This window comes from Populus alba, chromosome 8 (assembly GCF_005239225.2).
Source record: "Populus alba chromosome 8, ASM523922v2, whole genome shotgun sequence".
In the NCBI taxonomy this organism is placed as follows: domain Eukaryota; kingdom Viridiplantae; phylum Streptophyta; class Magnoliopsida; order Malpighiales; family Salicaceae; genus Populus; species Populus alba.
Genome location: NC_133291.1, coordinates 1,334,283 through 1,356,147, shown reverse-complemented (window position 1 = coordinate 1,356,147; position 21,865 = coordinate 1,334,283). Strand labels below are relative to the sequence as shown.

The following is a 21,865-nucleotide window of genomic DNA, read 5'->3' as shown; positions in this document are numbered from 1 at the left end:
TAGTATTTCCTGACTGTGTAAAGTACCACATTGAACTTATTTTATCGCTTTTATGTATATATTTCATAAATATTTACATCCTGAGGTTTTATTGGGAGGTAATTAAACAAATCTGATTTACATGTTATTTCAAATTTGAGTGCCCATTTTAGTGTTGCAGTACTAGTTTTTGTTGGCAATATACTAAACACACAGCGAATCTAAACTAGTTTGCTTTGCGTTATCATTTGGAGTTTAAATTTAAAGAGAAGTGCTTATGAGATTTTTTGTTAATATATTGTTTAAATTGATCTAATCTTATCGAAGTCCTTCATATTAAAACATAAATTATTGACCTTTGATGCATAAAAAAACAGTCCAATATTAAAAACAAAAAAAAAATAACATTCATCGATAATAGAGGCCATAAAATTAAAATAAATCTGAAAATTCTCACCTTAGAGTTAGCAATGTCATGGGAATGAAAGTGAGAGCTAAACTCATTTGAGTTAGTTACAAACTTAAAGAAATGGACTAAATTATGCGCTTGATGGTTTGTCAATGAAGATAGGTGCTGCCTCATAAATTAATATTAAAAACATTTTGCAAGACAAACACCTAGAATCTGAATTTCTTTGTTGGCATCAGATTACCAGTCCTTTTCCATTTGATTATTTGTTGTTTTATCACTTCTTATAATATATTTAAGCACTACGCATTTAGCTTTAACACCACCAGGGCCTCTCTTCTCTTAACACAGAGCAGAGAAGGGAATACTAGACTTGGTCAGAATATTCTCTTCTCTGAAAAAAAAAAAGGGGGGGGGGGTCTTGTAAGCCTTTTGTATTGCTGTTTCTTTCCACATTGCCCTATAATCCTCTTGTGGTCTTTCTTGGCTTCCTTCGAAAGATCAATCTACTGTTTGTGCATGATCATATATGACTAGTGGGTCTACTTCTGCAATGGAGTGACAGCTGCTTCAACAATCAAGTGACTGGCACGAGCCCATCTTGCCAGTTATCTCTCTTCCACATTGCCTAAACGTAACTCGAAAGCAAAAGGAATTGAGTCATTCTTGATCTTTTCGCAAAGGGGTCCTCCTCTATATAACCAAGCACACACAGAGACACTTAGTGTCGCATCCTTTTGAGCCTTCCTTGAACCCTTTATTGTATCAGTCCTAATTAGTCCAATGGATCGTTTATCATCTGCTAGTAACATTTTTCCTGCCGGTCGGGATGGTGTTACCGGCCAACTTGGATTGATTTGGCAAGTAATAATGGAACCATTGATCGTGCCGGTCTTGAAGTTATTGGTGGTAGTGTGTTTGGGCATGTCAATAATGCTTTTCATTGAACGAGTGTACATGGGGGTTGTTATAGTTTTTGTGAAGTTGTTTGGGAAAAAACCAAATAAGAGCTACAAATGGGAGCCTATAAAGGATGATATTGAGCTTGGCAACTCAGCTTATCCTATGGTTCTGGTGCAAGTTCCAATGTACAATGAAAAGGAGGTACTTTTTCTAATGTTCTTGTCATTTTGTGTTACTGTTGCTTTTTGTTTATTGTGTTACTGTATTCTAATCTCTACTGTTCCATTGCTTTCAGGTTTATCAGTTGTCTATTGGAGCTGCCTGTGGGCTTTCTTGGCCGTCCGACCGGATCATAATCCAAGTTCTTGATGACTCAACAGACCCTGCCATCAAGGTTAATTTCTACCTCTAACTCACCTTGTAGTTTGCTAAAGGATTTATGTTTGTGTTCAAAGTAAATTATACTTAAAAGCGTGTGTGCGCGCGTGGGCGCAGAGCATGGTGGAAGTAGAATGTCAGAGATGGGCAAGCAAAGGCATCAATATAAAGTATGAGATCAGGGACAGCAGGAATGGATACAAGGCAGGAGCTCTCAAAGAAGGCATGAAGCACAGCTATGTTAAAGAATGTGATTACGTGGCCATATTCGACGCTGATTTTCAGCCTGAACCTGACTTTCTTTGGCGCACCATACCATTTCTAGCTCACAATCCTGAAATTGCTCTTGTTCAAGCTCGCTGGAAATTCGGTAATCTTGACCAGTAACTTTAAACATACTTAATGAATTTAATCCTTGAGGTCCACTAAATATTTGAACGTTGATCTGATTATTCCCTTTTTGGGGCGATTTTGTAGTCAATTCTGATGAGTGCTTAATGACAAGGATGCAAGAGATGTCATTGGATTACCATTTCACTGTGGAACAAGAAGTGGGGTCTGCTACCTACGCTTTCTTTGGATTCAATGGTAAAACCCATATTAACAAAGCACTAAATTGGTTTGGGTTTTTTCTTAATGTGCCATGAATGTCTTAGACAGATTGATACAAATATGGAAATTGGGTACAGGTACTGCTGGTGTGTGGAGAATTTCAGCAGTCAATGAAGCTGGAGGGTGGAAGGCTCGAACAACGGTAGAGGACATGGATTTGGCTGTCAGGGCTAGCCTCCAAGGCTGGAAGTTTGTTTATGTTGGTGACCTCAAGGTATCATTTTCAGCCCCCTGACTTTCGTAAACGGAAATACAAATAAAAAAAACCCACCAATTTTTTATTAGCCACCAGCCTTCCCAGCTGGCTTGGTAGTTGTTAGATTTTGAATTTGTGAATAGTCTTTGCACTCGATATCCTCTGCCACGTGTTAATAAAAGATAATAAGCTAAAAAATTTACTATCAATTCCATGTGCTCCTAGCTAAAACTTGGTTGTCTTTTTGCATTTTTTAGGTGAAAAATGAATTGCCAAGCACTTTCAAAGCATATCGATATCAGCAACATAGATGGTCTTGTGGGCCAGCAAATCTCTTCAGGAAAATGGCTATAGAAATAGTAAAAAACAAGGTATGCTCTTTTATTACACCCTCTTTGATCTGGCAATTAAGAATATAGAAGATTTGATCAAATTGTTGGTCCATCTTCCATTTTTGACGAATTAGCATACTATTTACTGCAGAAAGTGTCAGTGTGGAAGAAATGTTATGTGATCTACAGTTTCTTCTTCGTCCGCAAGATTGTGGCACATATTGTCACGTTTTTATTCTACTGTGTTGTTTTGCCTGCAACTGTTCTGTTTCCTGAAGTAACTGTTCCTAAATGGGGAGCTGTCTACATTCCTTCAGTTGTAACTCTCCTCAATGCTGTTGGAACCCCTAGGTCTGTCCATCCATCCATCTCATCCTAGGGTTAACCAAACTTTCTTAGAGTCCAGTTTTGTAAAACTGATAGTTTCTAATGCTTTCAAAACTGCATAATCTTGCAGATCACTCCATCTGATGGTTTTCTGGATCCTATTTGAGAATGTTATGTCTCTGCACCGGACAAAGGCGACATTCATAGGTCTTCTGGAGGCAGGAAGAGTGAATGAATGGGTTGTCACTGAAAAATTAGGAGATGCTCTTAAGGCCAAATTACCTGCTAAAGCTACCAAGAAACCGCGGATTAGGATCGGAGAAAGGTAAGCTTAACATTCAAGATTCCATATGAGGTTATCAGGAACCAGTTTTTAATGATTCTGAGATGAAGTCTGATGTTGTTTTCTTGATGGTTGAATGTTACCAGATTACATTTGCTAGAACTCTGTGCTGGAGCCTATCTCTTCTTCTGTGGATGCTATGATTTTGCCTTTGGAAAGAACAGATATTACATATTCCTCTTCCTCCAATCCATTGCCTTCTTCATTGCAGGATTTGGTTACATTGGCACCTTTGTCCCCCGCTCTTAGCAAGAATCTTTCTTGTCTCCAAGAAACAACAGCATTGTGATTCCATCAGGGACAGTTTTTTTTTTTTGTTTCTGTTTGTTGCAGGCTATTGAAGTAAAAAGGCTGGTCATTCTTTTCTTGTTGAACATAAGGGATGCTGTATTTTCGATTTCTTTTCACAAAAACCATTGTGATCTGTTGTTATTTTCAGGGTACAAAATAACAAGGAAAGAGTAAATTGGTAGATATAATAGTAGCATATAGTAGCATATACGTTGTGCTCCCATGAATGTAGACATCTTTGTAAGGGTTGATGATTTGAAATACAAAGTTTGAATTTTGTCTTGATAATAATATTGCAGATGGGCAAGGAATCTATAGTTGAAATAAAAGATTTTCGCAATTTATGTATACCCTTTCTATTTTTTATCGTTTGAGCAATCATCCACAATGTATCACATTTCTTTTCTTTTCTTTTTCCCTCTAATTAAACAAAAAAAAAAAAGCAAAATTTTTATTGAAAGATATGAAAATTAACAATAAAAAGAAATGCTGGCTATGGGGTTCGAACCCATGCGTACTTATGTACAGAAGATCTTAAGTCTTCCCCCTTAACCTCTCGGGCAAACCAGCTTGCACGTTGACTAGCAGAATGGTATTTTACTTATTGTTTAGATATGTTTAAAAACTCGTGAATCACAGCTCTCTCTTTTTGTTGATGCACTCATATATAAGGGCCCCTTATTTTCTTCTCTCCTCTCACAAATCCTAAGTTTTCGATTTTTTTTTTTTTGCAAGTCTCCCTGTATTTTAGGTCACGAATCCATAATGATACTCTTGAATTGTTAGTCGTTTAAATAAGGAATTTTTTTTCTTTTATTTTTGTTTAAATTGACCTCCTTTAAAATAGTAATATATATTCTTCTTTTTTATTACATGAATTATGATGTATTTTTGGATTAGAATATTTTTTTTATCACTATCATCATTGAAACTCTAGTCTCATAACCCCTAAATCAACCTTGAATTAGATGTTTTGAAAGAAATAAAAAAGAATTAATAGGAAAAGATAACCAAGAAAACTTAGACAATAGGTATAAGTAAATAAAAAGTATTGTAGTAATTAAATAAAAAGTTAATGGATAAAAATAAAAATAGAAAAAGAAAAAGAAAAAAAAAAGATCTGAAGTCTCAGTGATAAAACTGTGAGAGAAAAAGAATGAAAGATAAAAGTAAGAAATGAGAATTAGAGAAAATAATTTTAAATGTAAGGTTTACACTTAGGTTATGTATAGCTATGTTATTTATCTTTTTCAAGCATATAACTTGTTAGCAGGTTATTTTTGTTAGACTTTCAAAAAAAAAAAAATTTGTAATTAGTATTTTTTTTCTCTATGTCTAATTAGAGCTCAACAACTATGAATTTATGTTAATTTTTATATTAAAATAATCAAACTATATTACAAAGTTAGTTTTGTTATTGGTGTTGCATTGAATTCTGATTGAGTTATTTAAATGATTAATCCGTGTGTAAGTTTAGATTCGTATAGATATGAAACTTTAAAGGAAGATCTTGTCTATGTACCAATTATAGATTCAAGAATCGAGTTGTGATATCAAATACAACTAAAATAATTATTGTAGCCTTTCAAACAACATTTTAATTACAAAAATAATTTTTAAACACAAAATAAAATTAAAATATTTAAAGTTTTTAGTAGAATGAACTCCCTTTAATAAAGGGTTGGTGCTATTTTCGTTAAACAATCAAAATCAGCTAATTAATGAGTTTAAAATTGACACGAATGAACTCCCATTAATAAAAGGTTTTTATTTGGTGGTGCTACTTTCGTTAAGATTAAAGGGTTTTTGTACAAATTCGTCATTTTCGTCAAAACAGAAGCATTGAAAAAGCTAGCATGCAAAACATCGCGGCATCATCATCCCTTCCTGCAAAACTCCAATATGCATTTGGCATGGACATATATATATAAATAAAAAACCTCCTCATCCTTATCTCATCATTAATCTTTTTTCTTATAAGTCGCTGTGAATATTTACTTTACCATTATTGATGGAGGTTCACAGCACCAAGGAGCTTCTGCAATTGCATGTTCTCAATAAAAGAGAGAGAGAGAGAAAAAGAGGGTTGATACCAACTTAGCAAAAATCCAAAAAAAACATGATTACACATTGATAGCAAAAGCCAACTTATAGCATATTTGATAGTATGGTAACGATTGTTTTTAAATAACTTTTCATACTGAAATACATATTAATGATATTTTTTTATTTTTTAAAAATTATTTTTAACATCAGCACATCAAAACGATTCAAAAGGTACAAACCGTATTAAATTTTAACAAAAAAATAAAAATTTTTGAATTTTTTGGGAACGCCGGTTTCAACCGCGTTCCCAAACATTACCTTAGACAAATGCCAAAAACATAACGTCTAATATTTGGAGTATTGGAAATTACTATGCGCAAAAAAATTGATGTTTAGTTTTTTTTGTTTTATATTAATTTTTTTTAATGTTTTTAATCATTTTTATATGTGAGAATAAAAATAATTTTTAAAAATTAAAATATATTATTTTAATATATTTATAAACAGATCATAAAATTTCAAGAAATAGATATAGCAGATAGCGCTAGACTAGTATTGGTCATAGGCTTTTAGGCGGGGATCATCCTGAGGTCCAGGACAAACCAACCGAGGAGCCAAGCAGCCTCCTTATCAATCCAAAAGGCCACAACATGGTTTACATGCTGGGCAATTCCTGTTGTTGTCTTATTGGCAATATTCTCTCTTGTGCTTCTCTGAGGTATATACAGCTCAAGTTAACATTCATAATCCAAAAAAGACTAGAATTTCATACCTACGTTGCAAATTAGGACTCTTCTTTCAGATTATTTTAATCTGGAATATATAGCTTGATATCTGAGATGTCCAAGGCAACTAAATGTACAAGTAAGCTTGCATCAGGGAGAAAAGTACTTGCACGGTTGCTGTTTGGAAGACAGGGGGGGAAAACATGGAGCTGCTGCTGCTGCTGCCCAAGGTCACAGTTGCCGTTGCTCTTATCGGCCTTGTCGGCATTGTCATACGGATGTGTGATGCTCTAATATTCAGGCCAGAAAGGCTTCGTTCGAAGCTACGAGAGCAAGGTATCCGAGGTCCACCGCCTGCTTTTTTGCTTGGAAACATACGGGACATTAAGAAGGCTCAATCTAAGGTCTCAAAAGCATCACGGGAAGGAGAACAAGTGATAAGTCATAATTCTTCCAACACTCCCTTCTCATTCTTCGAGCAATGGAGCAAGAAATATGGTATAGATCTACTCTTAAATCTCTCATTTTTAACTCCAACACACCATGTTTAATTACGTTGAAATCATATCATTTCAATTGAAGAGAGTCTAATTACTTTCATTTTTCAGGTTCAACATTCATGTTCTCGCTTGGGAACATACAGATATTGCATATGAACCATCCTGATGCGGTGAAGGAAATCAGCATCTGCACTTCCTTAGACTTGGGGAAGCCTTCTTACCAAGTAAAAGAGCGCGGTCCTCTGCTTGGCCAAGGTATTCTGACCTCAAGTGGTGCAATATGGGCACATCAGAGAAAGATCCTTGCTCCTGAATTTTACATGGAGAATGTCAAGGTAAAATGTGCTTCAATCATTGGCATCCATGAGCGCGCGAGCTCAGACATGCACGCACGCACACATCTACAATTTCTTGCTATTTTAACAATGGTCCAACTTTTGTAGAATTTCATGAGCATCATGGTCGAATCCTCGAATATAGTAGTTGATTCGTGGACTAAAAGGATTGAAAGTGAGGGAGGAGTTGTGGACATCAACGTTGATGAAGACATGAGAAGCTTCTCTGGAGATGTGATTTCAAAAGCATGTTTTGGGAGTAATTATGCCAAAGGGGAAGAGATATTCCTCAAGCTTAGAGCTCTTCAAGGAGCTATGTCAAAGAAAGCTTTGTCATCTGGGATTCCCATTTTGAGGTACACAACTTTACAGCTTCAGTTTTTTATATTCAAATTTATCAAAAAGTTAAGCACTTAAGAACAAGGGTTAACTTTGTGATTTTTCAGGGCTCTGCCAACTAAGAGCAACAGAGAAGTTTGGAGATTAGAGAAAGAAGTGCGTGCTTTAATTTTGAAGGAAGTGAAGGAAGAAAAGGAACAAACATCAAAGGACCTGTTAGAAATAATCCTGAAAGGAGCCAAGGATATTGAGAGCAGCCAAGCTGAAATGGACCGTTTCGTTGTTGACAATTGCAAGAACATATACTTGGCTGGCTATGAAACAACTTCAGTCACTGCAACATGGACAATGATGCTTTTGGGATCAAATCCTGAATGGCAAGATAGAGTTCGAGCAGAGGTGCTTGAGGTCTGTGGGGGGCAAATGCCTGATGCTGACATGGTTCGCAAGATGAAAACCGTGAGTGCTATCTTCTATGCTAGCCCTTCCGATTGAGTCATCTCTCCGGTTACTTTTAACTATTTTAATGATTGATTGCAGTTGACGATGGTGATTCATGAATCTCTGCGCCTCTACCCTCCAGTTTGTGTGATATCCAGGGAGGCATTACAGGACATGAAATTTGGAGACATTTTTGTGCCCAAGGGTGTCAACGTTTGGACCTTGATTGTAAACCTACACCAAGACCCTGAAATATGGGGATCTGACGCTGACAAGTTCAATCCTGAGAGGTTTGCCGATGGGGTCAGTGGCGCCTGCAAGCATCCTCATGTTTACTTGCCCTTTGGTGTTGGGCCACGGACATGTCTCGGACAGCATTTTGCCATGGCGGAACTCAAAATCCTCATCGCAACGATCGTTTCCAATTTCTCCTTTACTATATCACCCAAATACATTCACGCCCCAGCTCTTAGGTTGGTCATAGAACCTGAACATGGAGTGAATCTTCTCATTAAAAAGCTGTGAGCTATTAACTCACCTGTACTTTTCCTTCAGCCATTTCGTTTGAATTTGTCTTTCTTTTTATTTACAATTCAATACTGCGTCCTCGGCGTTCTTTCTCCACTGAGCCGATGCATTTGCGCAGTGATTGTATGTGCAAAAATATTGTCAATGGCAATAACTTGTTTCGCTGGTTTTGTTTTCATCTGCTCGAATGATGAAACCTTGGATAGAAACCCAACACATTGAAGGGGAAACACCAGTGTCAGGTTTTTGGCATCCTAAACCAACAAAAAGTCCTCTGCGAACAGTGACTTTTTTCTCTTTTTCATGGAGCCATTCTTGGTTGGATCTCGAATCTGTTCTTAACTTCATCCACCGTGCCTCACGCCTGCCTTTTCCAGGCCTAGAAATGTACTCCCATCAGTCTCTTAATGGTAAACCCACCCAACCGAAGCAATAATTTCGATCAACCAAGGAAAAAGAATGGTGGCTCTAAAATAAAGGTAAGTTTATGAACCAGAGACTCTGCTTGACACTGCCAGGAGGCCGAGGATGAATAGTGAGGTGACATCCATTTTGTATGTATGGAAAAATTGGCTATTCTCACTCTCAATCTCTTCCATGAAATTTTTTTATGCTATCTTTCCGATGAACATAAACTCCAAAAGTGCACAACGTAGAAATAAGCTGAAAATACCTGACTTCAAAACCGTCTGAGCATTTCAAACTTCTAGTTTTGTAGAAACCATTCCGGCCAAGCTCCTGGTTGAGTAGAACATTGAAGGATCCACCCAGAATCCGGTCAACCATCTTAATTTAATATTATATGTTTGTATGAAAACGTCATTAACAATTAAAGCTTATTTCAGGAAATGGGAGAAGAGTAACAGACCTCGATGTAGTTTTCTGGCAACCTAAGAACATTAATAAAGTGCCGAGGAGAGAGATTCCAGCGGAGAAAAGCGAACAGACTGACTGTGGCCAAGACCACACCAAAGGCAAAGTTCTGAAGGCATCAGCGTGCATACAAAGATGGGATAACTGCTAGCCCAACTAATGGATGCTGACGAAAGATCATATGCGATCGTGTTATCTATCTTAGGGGAAGCTACAAGAGACATTTATGTGAGCCACGACGAAGCAAACCTTAATTTAATGACATTTTCAATCAATAAATAAAATACAATTTAATTCCATATTACAGCACAAAATGCCAGGAAAAGCAGAGAAAAATTCTTCACAGAAAATCGCTTTCTGATAGTAGAGTACCAACACAAAGTGAAGGGAGACTCTGGTAGCTTGGAAAAATCCCAAACTGCTCCTCTATGTTCCAAACCATATTTGTCAGCTGAGATTGGTAACTACAAAGCCGAAAAAAATCCTACCATAGGAGTGAAATGGTGAGACTCAAATATACTATTGACGGGGGAGAACGGCGGCTTTTATGGTAAAAAAGTTCAAAGAAAAGCACATCAAAAGATACCCAGAAAAATTTCTTGTTGTATTGATCTATAATTCAAAAATAGTCATAAAAATCCTGGAGCCTACAAAAAGTTTGCAACTATGTCGCTCAAACAGAGCTTGCGACTGGCGAATCCATTGAAGTTGAGACAGACTCTTATTTTGATTGAATTGATCCAAAGCATGTAAAAATTTAAAAAACCACATCAATTTCTACAAGTCCACTTTCTTGTAACTTTGACCTGGGGTTGTCTCCAATATATCATAGTGACCATATCCATGAAACAGCACATTAATGGGATTGACTTCATCTTTCCGGTACTCTTCACCGTAATTTGCTATGTTTACCATATTACCCGTTGTCCTGTCTCTCATGTACACTGATATCATTGTCCTGAGCCATTGAGTTCAGAGAAAAGGTGTGTCAAACATAGAGGTCAAGTAAACATAAAGAAATCAGAATTCAAAATCAGCGTGCAACTCCAGCTGTAGGATGAGAGCATTTTGCACGCTAGGTTGGAGAACAAAAATTATGTTTGCTTTGACATCAACTATTAGCACACCATTCAGTTTTGAATTGGGCCTTTTCAACAAAGTGGACCGATAACAAGGCTGAGGTATTAGTGTACAGTCCTGCCTCACCGTTAATGTGAGAGTCAAGCCTTGTTCCTACACAAAATCTATCAACAGGCACAAGTGCGTGCACCCACAAACATGTATGCAGACGACAGATTCCAGGAAAATCACAACTTTGAAGCACAGAAGGATTTTGCTGTCTCCTGAGGCCCTTTTAAGAGATGCAAAGACTACTTTTGGTATTTATGCTAAAGGGAATTGATTCTTTTGTTTCTGTTCATAAGTGAAAGGAAATGGTAAAGAGCCATGTCAACATGAAGGATCGGTAAGGGAGCCAGCATGTATTAACTATTTAGTAATTAAAGATGCCGACTCACTTTAAAACATGAGAAGCCATCAACAACTCAGGTTCTCCACCCCATACATAAGGTTGTTGAATTCTCTTGACATATGCATCAAAATCTCCTTCAATAAACCTAAGTTGATGGCAACAAAAACAAATAATAAGCACCATTACAGCTAATTGATTAACCAGAAGGAGCTCGCAAATCAAACGGTCACAAACTTACCATTCAGTTTCTTCCCGCCTCTTTAAAAGCTCATCCACAACCTATTACAACAAATTTTGGTAATGCAAATTTTTAGACACTAAAGAGAATTATTACAAGATCGCAAACATATCTGAAAAGTCCATACATAGTGAATCAGCTTCAAGTTTTTTTTATGATGTTCCATTTGAGCTAATTTCCATATTTGAAATCTCGAGTTCTACAGGACCAGAAAGATTTTTTAAAAACAAAATGTCAAACAGTGTTGAATTTAGACCGTTCTGCCTAGTCAAAAGATTCAATGGAAAACATGGAACTTGTCTCAAAAGTGCCCCCATTCTCCTCCCATATAATACAGACTCTCATCATCCAAAGAGAGCTATACGAAAAACAAATTCAAAAAAAAAAATAAGTTGACTTTTGTCTTTTAAAAATCTATATTCAAAATTAAACAAATGAATTCTACCATAAAAACAATTCAACGAACTCCGTTTTCTTAAACCCTCAGTAACTCTAAACACTAAAACTTACTTGAGCTCTTAATTCATCTGCGAGTTCTCTTTGACGATTTTCATCAGGAGCCTCTTCTCCATTTCTCAAACATGCCATATGAGCAATTGCTCTAAACAGGCATCGGCCATCCGCCAGCACCCCTGCACCACCCTCATTTTAGATTCTACCATCCAAACACAATCACACGCATGTGTGCACATACAGCATTAAGAAACAGCGACAACGTTAATGAATTAAAACCACAAATTTACATATGTATGCTCTAAATAGAAATATCTAAAAAGATCATTGCAATATAAATAAGATTCTGTAGATCACTTTATCAACACTAAAAGAAAAGTGAAAACTTCATACTTTACTTCACTCTACCAAACACAGGGATTTAAGAAGAAAAAAATCAAAATTCGAAAATTACACTTAAAGCAGCATCCATTAAACAATGCAAGCAAATTAATTTGTTTAAAATAAATGAAAAGTGAGAATCAATGAATTCAAGAAACAATATAATATTTTTTTTTTTTTACAATTATATTAAATATCATACCGTCATTTATCACACACAAAAAAACAATTTCATATTTTTTTCACAAAAAAAATTCAGTCAATAAAATGAAACAAAACCCAATTACCCAGATCATCAATCAAACAAAATCACATCATTACTCATAAAAAATTATCAAAAACGCCAAAAGAGAGTGTCTTTTAAAAAAAACAGAGAAAGGAGAGAGAGAAACAATAACCTACCTGTGACTTTATAATCAGAACCAGCTGTAGAGCTACTGCTATCCTGTTTCACATCATCAGAATTCACTGCACTCGCATTCAAATCAACACCGTCAATTCTCTCCTTCTCCTGATGATCAACATCAACGACAACATTTTCACCTCCCTCGATATTCACGTCACAAAAAAACTCAATCGCCGGAGCAAGGCAAGCACAAACACCGAACAACAACCAAGCCGAATCAGGCCGGTGGAGCCACCTCGCCGGTCTCCCATCCCACGCAACGTTCCACGAACCTTCCCCTCTCACACTCCTCCTCCCCCTCCTCCTCCGCCAATCCGCCGGCTGGACCACGTGCCATATCGCCGCCGCTCCTCCACCGCCGCAATCAGCGCTGCACAAGCTAGAGTGGTGGCGGCGAGCCGCGGTGAAGGAATGGGGGAGGTGTAAAGATAGGCGGTCGTTACTTTGGTGGTGGTGGTGTTGATGGTGGAAATGAGTGAAGAGGGAGTTGAGGATCCAATTAGGCTTGGGGCGTGCGCAGAGTACACCAAGCATGTCACAGTCTTGTTGGCGATGCTTTTGCTAATTTGCGCTCAAATTCTCCAAACCTACGCACCCATCAGGGCTGTTCTTGCTGCGTCCTTATCGCGCGCTGCAGTGAGAAAGAAAGAAAGCTCTAGAATTTTTGCAGGTTGGGTTAGATTTCCTTCCGACGGCGAAGCGCTTTAAAGAAAGAGGAAGATGTGTGTGGGGTCCCACGGTACAATCTTGAAGGTATATGCTTCTCAATACTTGATAATAATTAAGTATATATTAATCAAATTTTGCACGTATATTTTTTAAATGAATCATGCAAAGAATTTGTTTAGGTAGTTATTCATTCGTAAAATCTTTTATCTTTTAGAAAAAATTGAAGTTGACAAACTAAAATTGCATTTTATGTTATTTAAAAAAAAATGGGGACAACCATGATGAATTTATAGGAAAATAGATTAAAAAAATATTAAAAAAATGATAAAAACACATTTTAAAAGCAAAATAAAATGTATAATACCATATAATGTTCTACAAAGTGTTCTTATTGAAGCTTCAATCCTGCTTTATCATGGCTGAATGATGATAGACAGCTACAATCGTTTCTTAATTCTTTTTAAAATAAAAAAACGAGCAAGCTTCTGCCAAGCCAGGAAAAAAAAATTAACTATAAGCTCGATTTTTTAAAATTTTAAAGTATATTTATAAGAAAAAATCATGTTTACTGGGGGGTAGGGAGGGAAGCTCAATACTAGAACAAGGAGTTAGGTGAATCTATAGGTGTCAATAGAATACGCGGTTCACATTTTAGATTACCGGATGAGGGCAATGCTGTCATTTGACATGCTGGGGACACGTGAGTGTTGTTCGCGTGGAACCCGGGAAGTTGGAGGTGCTTTTGTGGTAGCTTTTGTGGTTGTGGTTTAAAAAAAGTTGTTTTATAAAAAGTACTTTTAGTTGAGGTTGGTTTGAAAAAATAGGTGTTTGGTTAAAACTGTGGTTGAAGTTGAGGTTGAAGAAAAAGTAGTTTAATGTGTTTGGTTAAAAAAATGCTTTTCAAATTGAGGTTATAAAATAATATACTAATGATTTTTAATTTAAATATTGTAAATTTAATTACTTATATTACATCATGAATAATATTTTTTATTATTCCATTAAACTATTTATAATTCCATTATGTACAAAATTTATCTGATAAGAATTACAGTTTTCATAATTTTTTTAGCGTAGATAAAATATTATCAGGTATAAAATTGATATTACAGTGCGAGTGAATTTAATTCACTCTATACTAGTTTTTCAGGAAAAAAAATATTGTTCACATTACAGTACGAGTGAATTTAATTCACTTTAAACTAGTGTTTTTTTTTAAAAAAAAAATGTTAAAAAATTTAATACCTGAAAAAAAAAAAGGTGAACAGTGCATTAGTGTGCACTGTTTAACTAGTGTTTTTTTTTGAAAAAAAAAATGTTAAAAAATTTAATACACTAAATAAATAAATGAACTGTACATTAGTGTCCACTGTTTTACTAGTTTTTTTTTTTAAAAAATAAAAATGTTAAAAAATTTAATACACTAAAAAAACGTGAACAGTGCATTAGTGTGCACTGTTAAAACATTTAATACACGTAAAAAAAAGTGAATAATGCATTAGTGTGCACTGTTCATGCTAATTGCACTGTTCAGTGAACAGTGTAATTAGCATGCACAGTGCGTGAAAAGCATGATTTCATTGCTTTTCCTTACCTGCGGTCCGAACGTAAAAAACATGTGGGACCCATGAACAGTAATTCGCTTTTTTTCATTACCAAACGGCTGACAACTGCGTTTTAAGTAAAACGCAGCCGCAACCGCTTACCCAAACACCATCTAAATGTGAGTGTTTTGTGTGTGATTCATGCAAAAGCATAAACTTTTGTTGCCTAGCATGCAAAAGCCGAAATTCTCATGCAAAATACTAAATTTTGCGGTGAGTGGTTTTTTTTACTTAAAATCAGCGAGTATTTTTTTTTTTTTTATGTTCTTAAATGATTTTTATATTAATTTAATTTTAATTAAAATACTAAAAACACACGAAGAATCGAGAAGGATAGATGCATCAATGATCAATCACATCACATCGACTACGTGGTTCTTTCTGCTATAACTTCAGGCCATCGACGTGGAAATACCATGGCAACTCATGCCTTGTACAGTCGTGGAAGGCAGGAGATGCTAGATTGATTGTTGATGGAGGAACGAGTCATTATACCCGAGTATTATTTGTTTTTGTATTTTAAAAATAAAATTTGTATTTTTCTATTTTAAATTAATATTTTCGATGATTTTGACATAATAACATTAAAAATAATTTTTAAAAAAATATATTAATTTAATTTATTTTAAAATAATAAATAATAACCTTCCAGCAGCCTTCTTGAATTGAAAAGCGACTACGAAAAACGAGCATAAAAAAGTCCGATGCCTGTCGTGTCGCGTGGGAGTGCTCGATTCTTTCAATTTTTCCAGTCATTCATTACCGGCACTACCCGGTACCTGTACCGAATTTTCAGTGTACATGTTACTGGCACTACTGGTTACCAAACGTACCTTTGTCTCTTTCGCAATTCGTTGCTCGTTGTCAATCATAAGATGATTTTCTTGAAATGAGTTTGCATGGGTTAAGGGCCATGGCCGGATCATGCCAAGATCTTATTTGTCAATCATGAGATGGGTTACCAAACGTACCTTCATTTTCTAGTTATGTTATAAATTTATTTAATTATTTATTTTAATTAATTATATCGGTTTCTTGTTTTTATTTACATGCTACTGAGATTAGATTTATTAACATTCATAATTTACCACGCCAGAGCTTTATTTACAGTTTAATTGTCATTTTAAGATTTATAAAACTTTTTTTTTCCTTGTTACACGCTACATCGGTTGTTTACTAATATTTCATCCTTTTGTTATTCTAATATTTGTTTTTTAAAAAATATTATTGATTTTAATATGTTGATTTAAAAATATTAAATTTAATAAATTTTCAAATAAAAACTACTTCTGAAAAAAAAAAAAAACACCATACTCAAACGCCTCTTTGGTAGTTCCCCCCTAATCGGAAAATTTTTGCTGGCTGTGTTGAAACTCTTCAATTGATTTGCGAGGGAGCCAATTCATGTGATTCTGTTGGATTGTTGTTCTTCTGGATGCAACTTAGACTCCTGGCATTTTCATTAATAAAATGGGTTAATTTTATCCTTCAGCTGGGATCTTAAAATTAGTATAAAAAATTATTTTTAAAAAAATACATTAAATTACTTTTTTAAAAAAAAAAACTTAGTTCGATTGACGTGTGAACTGAGCACTTCGAAAAAAATAAAATGAAATAAAGGCCTTGCAATGTAATGTGTTATGGCCACGTTTAAATTTACAGGCCTCCCAGCCCGCGTGTTTAAAATTCTAATGGACGGAGCTCAATCAAAAGCCCAAATCATGTGTCCGGAAAAAATGGGCCTGGGCGACACGTTGGGCCTATTTGCAATTCCAACCACTAAAATAGTAGCCCGGATCCGTCAAACAAGTCTTTGCTATTTATTTCAATCTCTCTTTTAGCCAGTGAAATAAGTTGATGGAAGATTTTATGGTACAGGGGAAATAATTAGTGTTATTTTATTAATTATTTTCTAGGATTCATTTTTTAAAACAATAGAAAAAAAACTTTAAATAATCACAATTTTAAAAGAAAAGTTGTTTTCTCATTTTATATAACACCAAAGAAAATTTATTTTTCTAAATCATATAATATATAAATATTTTAAAAAAAATCAATTACCGTATTAAATGGTTTGATAATGTCTATTATTAACGAATAAAAAATCACCAATCAAAGTAGCTGTGCGTGGATGTTTTACCGTATCGTTTCATCTTGTTTATCTCCTGTATATTTAGTCACTTTTAATCGTGTGGATTAGATTTCAAGCATTGCTGGGGGTTATAATAATAGCACTCCTACCCTTGTTTTTCCCACCCTAACTGAATAGTTTTTTTTTTTTTTTCAAGACAATTTTCGTGTATAGAAATGAAATTCGTTGATTTTATTTGAGTTAGATATTTGATTCATGTTTATACTATATGTGCTAATATTTCCAAGAATTGATTTTTTAGTCATTTCTTGAATTCACATAGAAAAAACCCAACACAGAGTAAAAATCTAGTTTATCAGAGCAATGTATACACACCATTCAATCTCAATATTGCTAATGCTTCTTAGAATTTATTTAGTATTTGTGATAACAGTTATTTTTTAAAATATTTATCTTTTTAAATTACATTAGAATTTATTCTTAACACATCAACACATAAAAAAAATCTTAAAACATGAAAAAAAAAATCTAAAGCAAAAAAAATATATATATATATATATATAAATGCATTTAAAATGTTGAAAAAAAAGACTCTCAAAATTTATATATACTATAAATCACTATTTCCTTACTTCCACCGTGAATTGCAATAGGAATCCTCATTGTGGGGTTTTTTTATCTTTTCATTTTTTTCCTTGGTTATTGATTTTAATTTTTAATTTAGTCTTTATATAATGTGTTTATGGGAATTTAGAGTAGATAATTTATTTTAATTTGTCTTTATATTGTTATTGTAGTATCAAAAAAATATCTTAACATCGGATTTATATCATAAAAATATCTTATTATTGCGGTATAGTCTATTTTTTAAAAAAATGGTTAAATAAAAAATAATTTTTTTAAAAAAAACTAGGTTATTAAACTTTGTGGGGTTAATAACTTGATTTGTAAGTTTAGCGAGATAAACCTGATTGCATTTGCTTGCAAGTTTAACATGGTACTTTTTCCTCTTTTTTTTTTAATTGAACTTGATTATTTGATTGTTTATATTTTTTTTTATCGTATAGTTAATGAAATAGTTTTTGAAAAAAAAAACATATTATTAAGTTGTAGAAAGTCAATGTCTATTGATGTGTATGACAAATTTAACTTTTTTTTTCTTTTTATGTAATTTTTTTTTTCAATTTCTTCTATTGATGTTAAATTATTTGATAATCAAGTTTCATAATTTGTTTAGTTTTGTTTTCTATAAAGTTATCAAAGTTTTTTTAAAAATCTCAGTATTGGTTTGATACTCAATTTTACTCTATTTTTGTTATCATATAGTTAAATAAACAATAGTTTAGGAAAAAAAAAGAAGCTATTAATTCCAGTGGAGTCCATTATCCAGTTTGCAGGTTTGACGTATTGATCCAGGTTATCCAATTCACAGATCTAGTTAGTTTACCAATCAAACCTGATATTTTATTTTTTATTTCCTCTTATTCAGTGTTGGATTGGTTGAGAAATATAATTCATGATTTATTTTTTTCTACTTTCTATAGGGTTAGTATAATCTCAAATAAATGTTTTTTAGGGCCGATGCTAAATTTTAAAAGCATCTAGTGTTATCATAAAATTAAATAAAAATAAAAAAATTATTAAACCTATTAAAGTCCATGACCCAGGTTGTAGGGTGATCGAGGTCGATTCAATCTGGCATCATCTTAAAGTTTTTTAAAAAAGTAATGCAATGTTTTTACTAGTCATCTAAGTTATTTTTAGACCTATTAAATATAATAATTCATTTTGGATCAGCTTCCACGCCGTTTAATTCAAAACTAGGACTAAACAAAGAGCCTGGTTGGTAAGATTGAATTGTTTGATTGGATTTAATAATATTATAAAAAAAAACTTCATATGCAATAATTTTGGATCAGCTCACCTGGATCTATAAAGTATGCTTTTTGGGTGGTGGGATTTCCTGAAATCCAAGAAAAAGTATACAAATTACCAGTGCATATATGTGTGTGTGTGTGTGTGTAGCGGGGGGAATACAAAAATGAGGTGGACATTGGCCAGAAACATTTTGGGGAGACCATTATTATATTTCGCTTTTCTGTTAATTATATTTTTATAAAAATAGTCTACAAAAACAAGGAATCATGCCGGTGCAGTCCCTCGTCTTTTTCTTTTTTCAAAAGGGCTGGCTGTTTTTAGCATGTCTCGGGACTAATTAAATCTCCCATGTGGATTTTATTTGTATATAATTTCTCTAAGATTCGGCCACGGAGATAGGATTTTGATATATTGGCTGTTTGGAAGGACGGGGAGTTTTTGGAATCCGTGGGTCCAGTCACAGTGATTTTTTTTCTTTTTATTCTGCCACGGGCACCGGCCTCCGAGCACCTCTACCAGTAAGCTTTGTTCGTATCACTTGCTTTCTTCTTCTGCCCCCAGGGGAAACTTTACTGGGCAAACATTGAATTTAAAATATATTGATTTTATATTTAAATTATTTTTTTATTGATTTGATTCTAAGATGTTTTGATTTTTTAACTGTGATTTAATTTAGAATTATTTAACAAGAACCGCTAGATTTTTTACAAGATCATGTCGTTTCTTATAAAGAAGTATAGCTTTTTTTTTATAAAAAAAAAAAAAAGAAATCATATATCATCTAATGCAAAAGAGTTTTAGACTCGAGATCATTTGAAAATAAAAAAAAATATTAATTTAATTTGAAGAAATAATTTAACTGGTTAAATTTTAAATGAAATTTTCAATAGTTATAATTTCGAGTCCAATTAAAACCACTAAAGATTTATATGATCGTTTATTTCAGAATTTATGAGATTAATTGAGGTGTTTACAAACTGGTCCAGACACTGTATTAACAATAATATAAAAAAGCATTAGTTAATTCCATTTATTTATATAAAAGTCTTAGCTATTCAATTTTAATAGCAACCATACACTTAATAACCAATCATGTAAGATTTACATTTGACGTGGTAGTTTCATTAGCTGTTGAAGAAAAAGCTTAGATTCTGTTTGTTTGCTGGAAAGTAGTTTTTTTTGGAAAGTGAATTTCAGGAAAGTGAATTATTTTTCGATATTTGGTAATGCATTGAAAAATAAGTTGGAAAACAACTTATTAAAAAAATATTTTATAGTATTTGATTATGTCATAGAAAATGAGTTGGAAAACAACTTATTAATGATTTATTTTTTTCAAATTTATTAAAATAATGAGGAACAAATCTTACAAATTAAAAAGTTGAATGAAAATGAAATTGAAAAAAATATAATTTCATAAATTATCTCAAATAAAATAAATAATAATTAAAATAATAGAAATCAAATATAAAAAATAAAAAAAAAATCAAAGATGAAGAAATTAAAACAATAATATTTAACATCCATAAATTATTTAAAATAAAATAAATAACAATCAAAAGAATGAGGATCAATTTTGATAGATAAAAAGTTTCAATTGAAAAAAGATAAGAGAAAAAGCAAATAACAATTATAAAAATAAAAACCAAAATTAATATAAAAATTAAATTTTAAGAGACGAAATTGAGAAAAAATATAGCAATCAAAAGTTTGAGAATCAAATTTGATATTATCAGCAAATAATATGATATTTCTAAATTTTTCACAACTTCCGGAAAGTGTTTTCCGCTCAAAATAAAAGGAAAACACTTTCCTGAAAATTAAGCCAAATTTTTCTTTAACTGAAAAGTGTTTTCAGTTGACTAAAAAATATTTTTTTATTAACTAACTTTTCTAATAATAAATAAACCTAAAAAAAAATTTAAAAAAAAATTTTTATAAATTATTTTTCAAAAAACAAATACAGCCTTAACCCATGAATACGGTGGGCAGTCTCAAACAATACTATTCATGTTTCAAGAAACAGTTGAGCGCTCGATCGATGTATGGAATTATATTATATACGAGCAATCTCACTGGTCTGTGTATTTCTCGGGTTTGGATTGCTAGATAGATTTTTTTTTTTTTTTGATGTGGCCTTTGAAAGCTATCGAAACAGAGGAATGGGGGAATTTTTAAGCATAAACCTCATTCAAGTTGAGGTGCTCCGGCTCAGGGGAGAAAAAGAAGTTTGATCAAACTGAGGAAACTAAGAAAACTGATTAGAAAAACTGAAAAAAAATTGATTTGATTTCATTTTAGTTTCAGAAATCTGAATTCGATTAAACCAAAGTAGTTTCATATATTTGAATTAGATGCATGTTTATTTTATTAGCGTAGAGTTTGCTTGATGAATTTTTTTTAAAGTTTGGTTATGAATCTTGTACTGATTAAATTTCTAAACAAATTTTTCTGATTTTACAAACTGGTCCATTAAAAATAGGTGTGTTCTTTGAGAATTTTCTTATAACCTGCATGTTTTGGTCCTAATATAGCCAAATCGATCTATTCGAAACTGTTCAGTTTAAACTAGTTTTTGATTTGGTTTTATTTTAGATTTATATATATATATATAATATATATATATATATGTTAAATAATTATCTCAACTCAATAGCTTAAACTATAAGGTGAAGTTTTAAGATATGATTTATATTATTTTTTTAGCACTCTCTCTTAAATGAAAATCTTATGAACTTGAAATTTACATAGATTTATATCATATTGTGTTTGATTTTTTTCAAATAAATCAAGATAGTGAAAATCGAATTTATAACCGCTTGGTCGTCAAGGTTTTGATACCATGATAAAAAATCATCTTAACTCGATAGCTTAAACTATAAGGTAAAGTCAGAAGATATAATTTATATTATTTTATAATCTAAAAACTTATTTTAATTGGTTTTTTTTAATAAGAAATCAAACCAATCGATGCAATGTGGCGTCGTGAAAGAGATAAGAACTCGGAAGCCTGCTAGGAAAAAATGACTAATGATTGGATTAACATCAATACGCGTGGTTATTGTCAAAGGAGGAATATATTCTTTGTTTTGGTTATCATTTAACTAAAGATGTGC

The 21,865-nt window shown here is 33.2% G+C and overlaps 3 protein-coding genes and 1 non-coding gene across 4 annotated transcripts; 2 read left to right on the top strand and 2 right to left on the bottom strand.

Annotated features, from left to right (window-relative positions):
- The first annotated feature begins 726 nt into the window (after positions 1–726).
- On the top strand, positions 727–4,118 carry LOC118030492 (glucomannan 4-beta-mannosyltransferase 9). The gene is made up of 9 exons (XM_035034625.2): positions 727–1,492; positions 1,587–1,685; positions 1,787–2,039; positions 2,147–2,257; positions 2,359–2,495; positions 2,735–2,848; positions 2,961–3,160; positions 3,267–3,461; positions 3,566–4,118. Exons 1-9 carry the CDS (start codon positions 1,172–1,174, stop codon positions 3,726–3,728), a joined length of 1,593 nt encoding a protein of 530 aa, XP_034890516.1. The 5' UTR covers positions 727–1,171; the 3' UTR covers positions 3,729–4,118.
- A 139-nt stretch (positions 4,119–4,257) lies between these two features.
- On the bottom strand, positions 4,258–4,340 carry TRNAL-UAA (transfer RNA leucine (anticodon UAA)). The gene has a single exon. It is a non-coding gene; the product is annotated as a tRNA-Leu (tRNA).
- A 2,404-nt stretch (positions 4,341–6,744) lies between these two features.
- On the top strand, positions 6,745–8,706 carry LOC118030459 (cytochrome P450 714C2). Its single transcript, XM_035034575.2, has 5 exons — positions 6,745–7,039; positions 7,150–7,376; positions 7,485–7,732; positions 7,823–8,174; positions 8,256–8,706. Exons 1-5 carry the CDS (start codon positions 6,745–6,747, stop codon positions 8,679–8,681), a joined length of 1,548 nt encoding a protein of 515 aa, XP_034890466.1. The 3' UTR covers positions 8,682–8,706.
- Positions 8,707–10,140: 1,434 nt separating this feature from the next.
- LOC118030458 (uncharacterized) lies at positions 10,141–13,248 on the bottom strand. Its single transcript, XM_035034574.2, has 5 exons — positions 12,503–13,248; positions 11,777–11,898; positions 11,267–11,307; positions 11,075–11,173; positions 10,141–10,515 (listed from the first exon to the last, which is right to left on the bottom strand). The coding sequence occupies exons 1-5, from the start codon at positions 13,038–13,040 to the stop codon at positions 10,335–10,337; spliced, it is 981 nt and encodes a 326-aa protein (XP_034890465.1). The 5' UTR covers positions 13,041–13,248; the 3' UTR covers positions 10,141–10,334.
- Positions 13,249–21,865: the final 8,617 nt, after the last annotated feature.

Coding starts and splice junctions, on each gene's coding strand:
- LOC118030492 (XM_035034625.2), top strand. CDS start 1,172: ATGGATCGTTTATCATCTGCTAGTAACATTTTTCCTGCCGGTCGGGAT. Junction 2,258..2,358: donor CGCTTTCTTTGGATTCAATG/GTAAAACCCATA, acceptor AATTGGGTACAG/GTACTGCTGGTGTGTGGAGA. Junction 2,496..2,734: donor TTTATGTTGGTGACCTCAAG/GTATCATTTTCA, acceptor TGCATTTTTTAG/GTGAAAAATGAATTGCCAAG.
- LOC118030458 (XM_035034574.2), bottom strand. CDS start 13,040: ATGCTTGGTGTACTCTGCGCACGCCCCAAGCCTAATTGGATCCTCAAC. Junction 11,899..12,502: donor TTCTGATTATAAAGTCACAG/GTAGGTTATTGT, acceptor AGGGTGGTGCAG/GGGTGCTGGCGGATGGCCGA. Junction 11,308..11,776: donor CAGATGAATTAAGAGCTCAA/GTAAGTTTTAGT, acceptor TTGTTGTAATAG/GTTGTGGATGAGCTTTTAAA.
- LOC118030459 (XM_035034575.2), top strand. CDS start 6,745: ATGGAGCTGCTGCTGCTGCTGCCCAAGGTCACAGTTGCCGTTGCTCTT. Junction 7,040..7,149: donor GCAATGGAGCAAGAAATATG/GTATAGATCTAC, acceptor TTCATTTTTCAG/GTTCAACATTCATGTTCTCG. Junction 8,175..8,255: donor TGGTTCGCAAGATGAAAACC/GTGAGTGCTATC, acceptor GATTGATTGCAG/TTGACGATGGTGATTCATGA.